Genomic DNA, 13,996 nt, shown 5'->3' with positions numbered 1-13,996 from the left:
CCACATATGTGAACGACTCACAGAATTCCTCCAGAGCCTTTGGGGAATGCTTTTCAGAGTGGAGCAACACAGCTACTAGGAAGTACCACTTACCTTAAAATTCTTTTTCTCCTTTGCTACCTTGTTCTTGACAAAGACCCAAATAAGTTCAATGGCGGTGAATTTACAGTGTGCCACACACAACCATGAAAGTTTAATTTCCTTGTACAGTGAGTGCAATATACTGACTTTCCTACAAGTATTCTCGTGACCCAAAGAGCAGTCGCACATGTTTCAGTAGGCCCACCTTCGTAAATTCCTAAACTGACAAGGCAGATAGAAGCTCTCCATTACTGCTTATAATAGAATTCTACTTCCATTTCACAGACAAGTTTCACGAAACTGGATTTAGCATTGTGTGTATGGAGCACAATTTATTTCAATCGGAGATAGGTATGGTAATATTTCGCTAAGGCTCCTAAACCAATCTTTGTAGCGTCTGATTTTCATCTCTGAGTGATATCTGCATCTCCTTTTTGCCCTACAAAATGTAAGCCAGCATTTTGCAAGAATCCACCTTTGTATCCAATGTGGCACAATATAATCCTTTTTCGAGACACGGGCAAAGTTTCAATTCTTCCCTTCCAGTCATTCTACTCTCTAACACTTCCTCTGAGATAATCATATATATTTTCTGATATGTAATTTCTTTTTGTTCCTACAATAAATACTTTCTAGTACGATTTGCACCACACCAAATCTCGTCAATGTAATAAATAATCCATCGAGTGTTTGGCAATTGTATTATTTCTCACAGAACTCGTTACTTTTTCCTTTTGCTCTGTTATTTTCCATCAGCACAGATTTTTTGTTCAGCTTTTCATATCTCATGCCCAATTTTTAAATAGCACACCAAAAGATTGTTTCGCCTTTATCAGGCAAGTCCTCCACTTCAGTCTTCAACTTTTCCCATGCAGCTGCTACTGATGGAAACTGTGTCCTACACTGAAGCTGCAGATTTTCTTTATTGTGACTCGTTGCGTAAACTCATCCAATACAAACTTCTGTTGCCTGCCAGAACGCTCTATTGGTTATACAAGACATCAAGTTTCTGTACATTCTCTTTAAATTTGCTTCACTGTAGTTTCACTAACATCGAGACACTCAGAAATTCTCTTTGCTGGCTGTAACACAGAACTGCTTGTGCCCTGTTCCTTTTTGGTTTCAAAACAAGAATGTCCACTATCACCGTGGACTTATCCCAACCCTTTACAGAAGTACAAGGTAGCTAATTATATCCTGAAGCCTGCCGCATAATTTTAAACATGTGCTATTTGCATTTTATGTCGAGTTACGTTCGTAAAAACATAATAGCTGTGAAAGACATCAACAGAGGTAGCACTTAACTTTCCATCTTGTTTTTAAGTATCAGCATTATGGGAGTTGTTTCAATCCACATCTGCCATTAATATAACAAAATGGCTAATTAGAAATCAATGAAAATGCACCTGCACATGGAGAACAGTGGAATTTTTAAACCGTGCAAAGGAAATTGTTAACGTAATTACGGTCTCGTTTCTGTGACTTTTCAAAGATGACATTCACTAGAAAAGATTTGAAAAACACATTTCCTCTTAAATATTACCACAAATGCCGTTCCCTACTCAACTAAAACATAATATATAATATTCATACAACAAATCAAAGCAGACATTTACAAGATTCCGGCAAGTTACTACACTTCAAGGATTGTCATACAATGTAACCAGAATACAAGTTCAAAATCAGGGCTAAATCGTTATGAAATGAATAGCATTCAGAGCAGTGGGACACCAAGACAGTGACGAGATACGGTGTTAGGGCACCGATGCTAGGTGTGCGAAGTTGCAGACAGCTAAAAGAAGAGAGTGTGTCATGTCAAATAAGAAGACCAATTACATCAACACCTGCACATGTAGCAAATCTTCAAAGCAGATGGCATAGTGCTACTATTTGAGGGGTGTTAACCAGAAATCATTGTGTGTAAGGCAGGGCAGTGTATGTAATTAGAACTATTGTAGAAAAATCTCCCTCCTTTAAGAAATGAAAGCCACATTACATCTGCTAAACAAAATGACAAAAAGAGTGTTTACTGAAGTCATTTCTTGCTATCACAATTAATGGGTGTGAATACTTCTCCTTTCAGTATTGCAGTCAATGTTCGATTTCCACGACGATACCGCATAGTCTTTTGGGATCTCTCTTACGTGTTACGTTTTTGTACTTAGAAACAAAATTGTAACAATAAATATAAATTCTATCAACAAGACTTAATAGTCATCTTCAGGTACTACGCCAATGACAGATACAAACAATTACCCTCACTGCACTACTTGCAGGTGGTCAGTAGAAGAGTGCATTTCGTGCACAAGTCAAGGACCTAGTAACGAGACTATCCACATTACCTACCCACAGACAATGCCACTACTGGTTGAATGAGTGGTCTGTTAGGTTCACGTGCATCTTTGACTTCAGGATAATCAGTCACTTCGGTGTGAGGATGTAGTGAAAATGCCGAGATCCTTCCATTATACAGTGGTTCAGGTTTGACTTATAAAACCTTATCACATCCACGCTATTTTAACTCTAGCCTTCTACAGTACTAGCCCATTCTTCGCCAGTCGAAGTAAGTATAGAAAACCAGTATAATATCGCACGAATCAGAAGGTAATTATAAATGGAGTACAAGCTCAGACTGAAGAAAGGCGAGAATGAAAGTCAGCCGTATCTCCCTTTTGAAGGAACTGTTCTGCCGTTTTCCATTAGTGACTTGAGAAAAGTCCGGAAAATGCCTGGATGTGGATTTGAAACGCCATCCTCCTGCGCATAAGTCCAGTGTGATATCTCACTCACAGCCAATAAAGAATGTGGCGTGGTAAGCCTATACCTGTCTTCCACAGTTCACTTTAAGATAACTGATGAAGCTCAACTGAAATAAATGACTATCTGTGATACCAAACTAGCATACAGTATTTGGTATGTCGGGGTTTTCCCCCCATGAACCATGGACCTTGCCGTTGGTGGGGAGGCTTGGGTGCCTCAGCGATACAGATGGCTGTACCGTAGGTGCAACCACAACGGAGGGGTATTTGTTGAGAGGCCAGACAAACGTGTGGTTCCTGAAGAGGGGCAGCAGCCTTTTCAGTAGTTGCAGGGGCAACAGTCTGGATGATTGACTGATCTGGCCTTGTAACATTAACCAAAACGGCCTTGCTGTGCTGGTACTGCGAACGGCTGAAAGCAAGGGGAAACTACAGCCGTAATTTTTCCCGAGGACATGCAGCTTTACTGTATGATTAAATGATGATGGCGTCCCCTTGGGTTACATATTCCGGAGGTAAAATAGTCCCCCATTCGGATCTCCGGGCGGGGACTACTCAAGAGGATGTCGTTATCAGGAGAAAGAAAACTGGCGTTCTACGGATCGGAGCGTGGAATGTCAGATCCCTTAATCGGGCAGCTAAGTTAGAAAATTTAAAAAGGGAAATGGATAAGTTAAAGTTAGATATAGTGGGAATTAGTGAAGTTCGGTGGCAGGAGGAACAAGACTTTTGGTCAGGTGATTACAGGGTTATAAATACAAAATCAAATAGGGGTAATGCAGGAGTAGGTTTAATAATGAATAAAAAAAATAGGAGTGCGGGTTAGCTACTACAAACAGCATAGTGAACGCATTATTGTGGCCAAGATAGACACAAAGCCCATGCCTACTACAGTAGTACAAGTTTATATGCCAACTAGCTCTGCAGATGATGATGAAATTGATGAAATGTATGACGAGATAAAAGAAATTATTCAGGTAGTGAAGGGAGACGAAAATTTAATAGTCATGGGTGACTGGAATTCGACAGTAGGAAAAGGGAGAGAAGGAAACATAGTAGGTGAATATGGATTGGGGGGAAGAAATGAAAGAGGAAGCCGCCTTGTAGAATTTTGCACAGAGCATAACTTAATCATAGCTAACACTTGGTTCAAGAATCATGAAAGAAGGTTGTATACCTGAAAGAATCCTGGAGATACTAAAAGGTATCAGATAGATTACATAATGGTAAGACAGATTTAGGAACCAGGTTTGAAATTGTAAGACACTTCCAGGGGCAGATGTGGATTCTGACCACAATCTTTTGGTTATGAACTGCAGATTGAAACTGAAGAAACTGCAAAAAGGTGGGAATTTAAGGAGATGGGACCTGGATAAACTGACTAAACCAGAGGTTGTACAGAGTTTCAGGGAGAGCATAAGGGAACCATTGACAGGAATGGGGGAAAGAAATACAGTAGAAGAAGAATGGGTAGCTCTGAGGGATGAAGTAGTGAAGGCAGCAGAGGATCAAGTAGGTAAAAAGACGAGGGCTAATAGAAATCCTTGGGTAACAGAAGAAATAGTGAATTTAATTGATGAAAGGAGAAAATATAAAAACGCAGTAAATGAAGCAGGCAAAAAGGAATACAAACGTCTCAAAAATGAGATCGACAGGAAGTGCAAAATGGCTAAGCAGGGATGGCTAGAGGGCAAATGTAAGGATAGAGGCTTGTGTCACTATGGGTAAGATAGATACTGCCTACAGGAAAATTAAAGAGACCTTTGGAGAGAAGAGAAGCACTTGTATGAATATCAAGAGCTCAGATGGCAACCCAGTTCTAAGCAAAGAAGGGAAGGCAGAAAGGTGGAAGGAGTATATAGAGGGTTTATACAAGGGCGATGTACTTGAGGACAATATTATGGAAATGGAAGAGGATGTAGATGAAGACGAAATGGGAGACAAGATACTGTGTGAAGAGTTTGACAGAGCACTGAAAGACCTGAGTCGAAACAAGGCCCCGGGAGTAGACAACATTCCATTAGAACTACTGATGGCCTTGGGAGAGCCAGTCATGACAAAACTCTACCATCTGGTGAGCAAGATGTATGAGACAGGCGAAATACCCACAGACTTCAAGAAGAATATAATAATTCCAATCCCAAAGAAAGCAGGTGTTGACAGATGTGAAAATTACCGAACTATCAGTTTAATAAGTCACAGCTGCAAAATACTAACGCGAATTCCTTACAGACGAATGGAAAAACTGGCAGAAGCGGACCTCGGGGAAGATCAGTTTGGATTCCGTAGAACTGTTGGAACACGTGAGGCAATACTAACCTCACGACTTATCTTAGAAGAAAGATTAAGAAAAGGCAAACCTACGTTTCTAGCATTTGTAAACTTAGAGAAAGCTTTTGACAACGTTAACTGGAATACTCTCTTTCAAATTCTGAAGGTGGCAGGGGTAAAATACAGGGAGCGAAAGGCTATTTACAATTAGTACAGAAACCAGATTGCATTTATAAGAGTCGAGGGGCATGAAAGGGAAGCAGTGGTTGGGAAAGGAGTGAGACAGGGTTGTCGCCTCTCCCCGATGTTATTCAATCTGTATATTTAGCAAGCAGTAAAGGAAACAACAGAGAAATTCGAAGTAGGTATTAAAATCCATGGAGAAGAAATAAAAACTTTGAGGTTCGCCGATGACATTGTAATTCTGTCAGAGACAGCAAAGGACTTGGAAGAGCAGTTGAACGGAATGGACAGTGTCTTGAAAGGAGGGTATAAGATGAACATCAACAAAAGCAAAACGAGGATAATGGAATGTAGTGGAATTAAGTCGGGTGATGCTGAGGGGATTAGATTAGGAAATGAGACACTTAAAGTAGTAAAGGAGTTTTGCTATTTAGGGAGTAAAATAACTGATGATGGTCGAAGTAGAGAGGATATAAAATGTAGACTGGCAATGGCAAGGAAATTGTTTCTGAAGAAGAGAAATTTGTTAACATCGAGTATAGATTTAAGTGTCAGGAAGTCGTTTCTGAAAGTATTTGTATGAAGTGTAGCCATGTATGGAAGTGAAACATGGACGATAACCAGTTTGGACAAGAAGAGAATAGAAGCTTTCGAAATGTGGTGCTAAAGAAGAATGCTGAAGATAAGGTGGGTAGATCACATAACTAATGAGGAGGTATTGAATAGGATTGGGGAGAAGAGAAGTTTGTGGCACAACTTGACTAGAAGAAGGGATCGGTTGGTAGGACATGTTTTGAGGCATCAAGGGATCACAAATTTAGCACTGGAGGGCGGAGTGGAGGGTAAAAATCGTAGAGGGAGACCAAGAGATCAATACACTAAGCAGATTCAGAAGGATGTAGGTTGCAGTAGGTACTGGGAGATGAAGAAGCTTGCACAGGATAGAGTAGCATGGAGAGCTGCATCAAACCAGTCTCAGGACTGAAGACCACAACAACAACAACAGGGTAAACTTTAATGTAAGAATGGGTGAGAATGTTTAAAAACTGCATACGGTCAGACGGACCACATGATTAGTCATTATTTACAGAATCGACACTCCACCATTTCACTTCATGGAAGATAAGTGTACCTATAAATCTCACTCAGGAAGGCACAATGTGGGTAAATGTTGCACATGAGAATTGAAATTTGACTTTTCCTTTTGGGCATAAGTTTGACTGTCCAAATAGAGTCCTTTGACAAACTGGAAATAACAATCGCTTTTGTGCCTATAAGTCAGGGAAAAATATAATGTTGAATAAAGCTTCCATGTGGGAGCATGCGCATGCATCTGTGTGTTTAATTTTCGTTACAGCTACTTAAGTGACAAATTTAACAAACTTACAGTAATTTAGAAACTCACTTTGCCTACGGTATTAGGTTTGGAATCCTGTTGATTGTGTACTGTTTGACACAAACCACCAATTTGGTTTGTCAAATGTGGAGGAACTGTTGAATCTTTCACTAACTGAGGCTGAGTTACAAATTATCATTTGTGATATCAATTAATGGAAGGAAACATTCCACGTGGGAAAAATTATATATAAAAACAAAGATGAGGTGACTTACCGAACAAAAGCGCTGGCAGGTCGATAGACACACAAACACACACACAAAATTCAAGCTTTCGCAACAAACTGTTGCCTCATCAGGAAAGAGGGAAGGAGAGGGGAAGACGAAAGGAAGTGGGTTTTAATCCCAATGAATCCAACAATTACGTTTGTTATTGTCACTGTTGCATTTAGAAATCTTTTCTGTCGTCTTATTTTCCTCTTTCTTCCTTACCCTCTCCCTTAAAACCCACTTCCTTTCGTCTTCCCCTCTCCTTCCCTCTTTCCTGATGAGGCAACAGTTTGTTGCGAAAGCTTGAATTTTGTGTGTGTGTTTGTGTTTGTTTGTGTGTCTATCGACCTGCCAGCGCTTTTGTTCGGTAAGTCACCTCATCTTTGTTTTTATATATAAATTATCATTTGTGATGTATTTGCAGTTTTGTAGCTAATGGGTGTACATCAAATACATAATGAGAGTTGGTGGTCATGTGTGCATGCTTATGTGCATGAATTCTCTTTTCTGATGAAGCCTGTGGTCAAAGATTTATCAAAGTGTGTTAGTTGTGCCTGACTGCTACTTAATGCATCTTCTTTATGGCAAGCAGCAATCTACTGTTTCCTACACTGTAAATACATATGATAGTTTGATATATCTGTTTACTATTTCTAACCAAGAGATTCTGTCCCATTTACGATGAACTTCTCCAGTTGTTTAGTCTGATATCACTAATTTTGAGGCTAAAGTCTCGCTATCAAATTCCCCCATATAAAAAATACACAGTCAATGAACCCAAATTTTAAGTAGAGATTCATCATCATCATCATGCAGTCTTGAAAAATGTAGAGGGGCCACAAAATCTGGAAATGAAGACCAAAATTACACCTGGAAAATATCAAGATTATAAATAATAAGCCAAATTGGTGCAAGAATATTACTTCAGCAGAGCTGAGAAGATTTTTTTGTGAGGACTACTACTATTTTGAGGCACGATAAAAATTATTGTAATCGGGATGATACTTGGAAATGAATGAGTGGGTGTGGTACAAGGATTAGGAGTATAGAAAGAGGGAGAGAGAGGTGTGTGTGTGTGTGTGTGTGTGTGTGTGTGTGTGTGTGTGTGTGTGTGTGTTGGAGGGAGGGGGGCAGTATGAAGATGCAAAACCTGGTCATTTATATTAACTGTGGTTGTTCAGTAATGTTTTTAACAGATGTCCAAGCAGCATCCACAATACACATGCAAAGCATAAACAAATAAAAACATGCAATCACTATTTGGTCTTCCAGACAAAGTTATCACTGTTTATGTAAAGTGATACAAATAAATAATCAGTGTTCAACAAATAACAGTTTCTATATTTGTGCATTTCCAAACTCATATCAGAAAATAATTGTTATTTAAACATTAGTTATTTGATTCTGAAGAATAGGTTATTTACAAAATTAGTAATTATAATATTAACACACTAAATTATTCTACATCTTTAAATACAGAACAAGCCATCTACAAAAACTGATCTCAGGTTCCTTCGAATAGTGTTCCTCAGCTTACATTCTTAAGGGAATTACCCATATCAAAAACAAAACGTGGCAACAAAATCTCTTAGCAGGTGGAGAAACCATAACAAATACTGTATTAATTAATGAAATACCTGCACACAGCAAAACGATGTCTACGCATCCCCACGTATTTAACAATATTGAAGAACTTCATAAAAAAGTTATCCATTATTTTCAACATTTCCAGGTTGTCATTGTTATAATAAAGACATTTAGAGATTCATCGTAGCCTCACAGAGAGAACAGTTGAATAACTGAATACGATACATGCAGATGTAATAGTGAAGGGAATAGTTTTACCTAAAAATTGCCCATTTGCCAGTTCTCTTCCTTTCTTTTAAAGGCATAAAATATGAACAATATTTCAATTGTTTTCTCATATACACCACCTTCAATTTTTCCCAGCTTCATTAATATACAAGAAAAGAATTTACAGTAATTCCCTAAAACAGTATAAAACATCAATTTATGCAAATTGTCACTTGCCCACATATTAAAAACATCTCAAAATATGATAATGTGGAACCTCTAAAATATCTGCTTAGTGATCCCAATACTCAAATATAAGATACAGTACAAATACATTTTAAAAAATTCTGCCTCCACATTTCTTTGACACTGAGAAAAAAGAAGATTTGAAAACATGCAATCAGCAACAGTGGTGTTAATAATAGGAGTAAAATAAAACATGTACATGCACACGTTAGTTACATTAGGCCAAGTTGAACTCCTTCAGAGCACTTTGCATTATAGTGTCTTTGACAGCACAGAACACTAGTTTAATGTTCTCAGTGTCTGTAGACACGAAGCACATAAGCACTTATTTTCATTATCAGAGAAAGCCACGCGACCAAACACATTTGCAGCAACTGAGAGGTCATGCATTCGGAAAAGCACCAGACGGCATGCAAGTCGATATAGCGCCGGCAAGTGAGGAGTCGAAGACCAGATCCCGGGACAGGAAAGCGTGCACAGACACAGAACACACACACATTAGAGAAACCAGACCATGCACAAAGATTTGCAGTGACATTGCCAGCTATTGTACGACACAGGAAGTCAGAGAAACAGCGACACACACAGTAACAACATACTTGCACCTAAACCCCCACACAGCACTGCGAGACCACAGCAGTATAATCACTTGTACTAGAACAAAGGGCAAACCATTAAATCACGCTTTTCTTTTTCCTTCTTATATGACAAAAGTAGAAAGCAAAACATATTTTCAAGCACGGCAGCTAGAGATAATTTTGTTAGGTGTCTTCTGTCACTTAAATTTTGTATGTTCATGCAAAATTCAAATTTGCTTCTATCAATTAGAAATTTTAATGTTCACCATCAAATGAGATGCAAAACAACAGCAGCCACTGTGGTATGTGGGTACTGAACACCGGGAAACTGATTCCTGTGCTGAGTGAAGTGTACCAGTTGTCTTTTCTAAGAGTTATCAGGTGGGTTTCCTCAAGATACTTTTCAATTTAGTTTCTGTGTGTTGTAGATGGACCTGTCACAAAGGAAGACTGCTCACAGGGCCGTTTCGTGTGGATGTTGACTGATAACTTAGTTTCTGATCTTGTTAATAACAAGTGAAGTAATCGTGCTCAACAATTTATAGCTAAGGACATATTTGCTGTGGGAACCAATCAGCATCGTTGAACAGATTGAAAACATGATACTTGGTGAAAAGTCCTATTTAGTAATAAATTATTTATTATGCTACGATCCCTGGCCATGTTATTACACACACTTGATTTTTTTGACAGTTCAATTATTTCTGGGGTTTGATTTCATAAACCGGCTCACTTATAATAATTTAATAGTTTGAAAATCATTAAAGAGCTATTAATGAAAGAATTGAGCTCATCTATTCTGCTGCATTGTTCTTGTGAGATCTGACTGTCAATGAACAACTGATAATTACTGTTTTGAGTAAGAGCTGACATGTTTGAAGTTAAGATCTAGTATTATCGTGTTCCTGATGTATTTACCATCTGTAACCTCTAAAGTTTGCCGATTACTGAAGTGATTTTTGATACAAAATGGTATGAAGAACAATGGGAAAAGCAAGTGATCTGATGCCCCAAAAGATTGCGCATACATAAGGACTGACTGACAGCAATACATATTCAACTTGAATTTCTCAAAGATTGACATATCTGAATCATCTGTAAGGTGTGTAAAGAAGAAAACTAATTTTGGAATGGAACTAGTACCTCAAAGGAAGAACAGGTGTGCCAGAAAACCAATGTTTTTACCAAGGTCTGAGTGATTTTTGAAACAGATATGCTGTAAGAACCGGTTTACTTGTACAAAATAAATCAAAATTAAATTAACGTAGTGGTGTTGCTGAATCTTAACAATTCTTTGTACCTCCTGAACTGTTATGTTGAAAACTCAAGGTGTGTGTGTGTGTGTGTGTGTGTGTGTGTGTGTGTGTGTGTGTGTGTCATAATGAGACCAGTGACTGTATGTTTGGCTACATTTTCATCCCACCATAATGAATATACACGTATTAAGAAAGGTGACGCAATCGATTGGGTATAAAGCTTTGCATCGTAGTGGACAACGTCTTATTATCAGCTAGTACAGAACTGGCGTCTGGTTCCGCCACACAAAATTAATGCAGTACAAGTGCTTATATGCGACATCACAATACAAAGAGCACAAAACATTAAGAACACAGAACAAGTAGTTGGCAATGTCACCACATTCATTAACACAAAATACCTGTGGCACAAGTGAAGTGCGAGTAGATAATCTTCTCGCTGTCAGGATTCAGCTCGACAAACATTCGCAGAATGAATTCCCGAGCCGCGATGGCGTCCCGCTGAGGACCTGTGCCACAGAAGTTGTAATGTACACCTCTCTCTACACAGTACTGGATGTGAACAACAGAACTTAACACACTGGCCCCTGGGAACTGCCCACTGTCACCCAAGTCCGTAACACAGCTTTAAACATAACTCAGCTTCAAACATAACAAAAGTTTGCCACAAAGCACATTTATGACACATTCATTTACAATGAATTATGTCTGTCAGTATCCCGTGATATGAATGGTCACAATTATCAACAAACAAAACTGGGAGAAAATCAAATATTTTGAATAGTTTCAACCTGAAACAGAATGTTGTTCAGTAATTATTATACAATGAGATAAGAGGGGGAAGGAGGTTCTGAGGGAGGGATGGAGAGAGGGAGAGAGTAAGGTTATGGAGAGAGTGAGGTTATGGAGAGAGTGAGGTTATGGAGAGAGTGAGGTTATGGAGAGAGTGAGGTTATGGAGAGAGTGAGGTTATGGAGAGAGTGAGGTTATGGAGAGAGTGAGGTTATGGAGAGAGGGAGAGAGTTTCCAAGGGAGGGTGGGACAGGTATGTTCCAAGGGAAGGAGAGGGGGAGGGGGAGGAGGGAGGAAAAAATATGCTGTAAAATTAGATGGTTGCACACAAAGCAACAACAACAACAACAACAACAACAACAACTGTGCATATTTTTTTCCTTACACAAATCCTTTCATTCTTGATGCCCTTTACTATAGCTTGAACCATTATTTGTGAATTCTTATGTCAAAAAATTTGCCACCTTTGGTAATAACAATTACAATTAGGATGATAGTGAAATTCAGAAAACTGCAACAAAAATTTTGTCACTCTCCTCCTCCTAGATCATATAGACCAAATAAAGACAAAAATATATTTACTTAAAGCACTGAAGTGGTCTTAATGTAACTGTCTTGACAGAGAGAAATTACATCATCATACTAAATAGTAAGAAATCAGTTCCATAGATTTGATCTTCTCTGCTAAAAATATACAAATAGTTGCATATAAAAGCTGTAATTGTTACAAGGTGATTTACTTTAAAGCACGACCATAAATGGAATACTAAAAATCAGCAATAGTGACAATAGTTCTTTCTTTGCCTAGCTGGGGAAAGCAACAAGTTACTGCATAAACTTCAAAAATGAGGTAATAGCATATTGCAATCAAAGTTACAAAGTAGAATACATATCAGATGTGTCTTTCCAACTACGGCTCACTGGCTACTGTCTCACCAAATAACTAAATGGGAAGCGATATGTTGCTATTACAATAGGTAATTCATACAGAAAATTGTTTTTGAAACAGCACGGATACATTTAACTGAAAGGGTACCTACACCACAGATTAGGTACTTGACAATACACTAATTATCAGAATAATTGATAGAGAATTCTGTACACTGGGATTCTCACCCCCCTCCACCACCGCAGCCCTGAGAGGCTCTAAACATAGAACCACATTATCACATAATGTCCGGAGAATATGTCTCTGCAAAGAATCGAAGTGACTACGACAGAATCATAACTAGCAAATAGTCCACCTGCTGAATCCTATACACGTTCAACAGGTTCAAGGAGCAGTGGGGTGTGTCTCAGATCGCAACACAAACTATGACGAAGAAACTGAAGATGCTCTTACAGGATAGCTGCAATCTGAGGAGACCCAGTTACATGCTGAAGGAACTTGTTAACTTAGTAAAAGGCAGAAATATTTTAAGAATTTTTTTTAAAAACTACAAAAATCTTCCAAAAAACTTTTGATAGCTGCATTAGCTGTTAGTAATTCGTTTATTGCAGAATCATACACAATTAGTTTCACAATGAAGTAATCACATTCTTAGGTGTACAAATCTATGAGAAAATGTAATATTAATTAGAAGGTATAATAATGGTAAAAATAAGTCAATTACCTGAAGGATAGGGGAACAAATACTCATGTAACTAATTTAACATTTGTTCGTTAAAGATACACCGGCTCCCAACATTTGGATGGCATTGGAATTGCCAGAACCGCCTAAATTGGATGGTTACAAGATGAAACAAAAAAAAAAAATTCCAATGCGTAGCAGGTCCAGGCACTGTACATGAGCACAGGGAGCTGCTGAAGTTGTTGTCGTCTTCAGTCCAGAGAGTGGCTTGATGCAGCTCTCCATGCTACTCTATCCTGTGCAACCTTCTTCATTCCCAAGTAACTACTGCAGCCTACATCCTCCTGAATCTGCTTAGTCTCCCTCTACAATTTTTACCCTCTACGCTGACCCGCCAATACTAAATTGGTGATCCATTGATGCCTCAGAACTTCTCCTACTAACTGATCCCTTCCTCTAGACAAATTGTGCCACAAACTCCTCTTCTCAACAATTCTATTCAGTACCTCCTCATTGGTTACATAATCTACCCATCAAATCTTCAGCATTCTTCTGTAGTGCCACATTTCTAAAGCCTCTATTCTCTTGTTCTCCAAACTATTTATCATCCACGTTTCACATCCATACATGGCTACACTCCATATAAATACTTTGAGAAAAGACTTCCTGACACTTAAAGCTATACTCAATGCTAACAAATTTGTCTTCTTCAGAAACGCTTACCTTGCCATTGCCATTCTACATTTTATATCCTCCCCACTTTGACCATCATCAGTTATTTTTATCCCTAAATAGCAATACTCATCTACTACGATAAATATCTCATTTCCTAATCTAATTCCATAAGCATCACCTAATTT

General features: G+C 38.5%; 1 protein-coding gene across 6 annotated transcripts in view; it reads right to left on the bottom strand.

The window, feature by feature from the left end:
- The window catches only part of LOC124718859 (guanine nucleotide-binding protein G(q) subunit alpha), a 79,138-nt gene that overhangs the window by 16,446 nt on the left and 48,696 nt on the right, over window positions 1-13,996 (bottom strand). For 4 of the 6 annotated variants that reach the window (XM_047244493.1, XM_047244494.1, XM_047244491.1 and 1 more), the window contains one exon: window positions 8,220-9,239. In XM_047244493.1, the coding sequence (XP_047100449.1) occupies window positions 9,157-9,239 (83 nt within the window). In that variant the 3' untranslated portion in view covers window positions 8,220-9,156. Of the gene's footprint in view, window positions 1-8,219; window positions 9,240-11,174; window positions 11,283-13,996 lie in introns of those variants that run through there. The other 2 variants (XM_047244492.1, XM_047244490.1) reach the window with 1 other exon arrangement.

This window comes from Schistocerca piceifrons, chromosome 10 (assembly GCF_021461385.2).
Source record: "Schistocerca piceifrons isolate TAMUIC-IGC-003096 chromosome 10, iqSchPice1.1, whole genome shotgun sequence".
NCBI lineage: Eukaryota > Metazoa > Arthropoda > Insecta > Orthoptera > Acrididae > Schistocerca > Schistocerca piceifrons.
The sequence above is the reverse complement of the archived record's forward strand: the minus strand, read 5'-3'. Positions and strand labels throughout refer to the sequence as shown.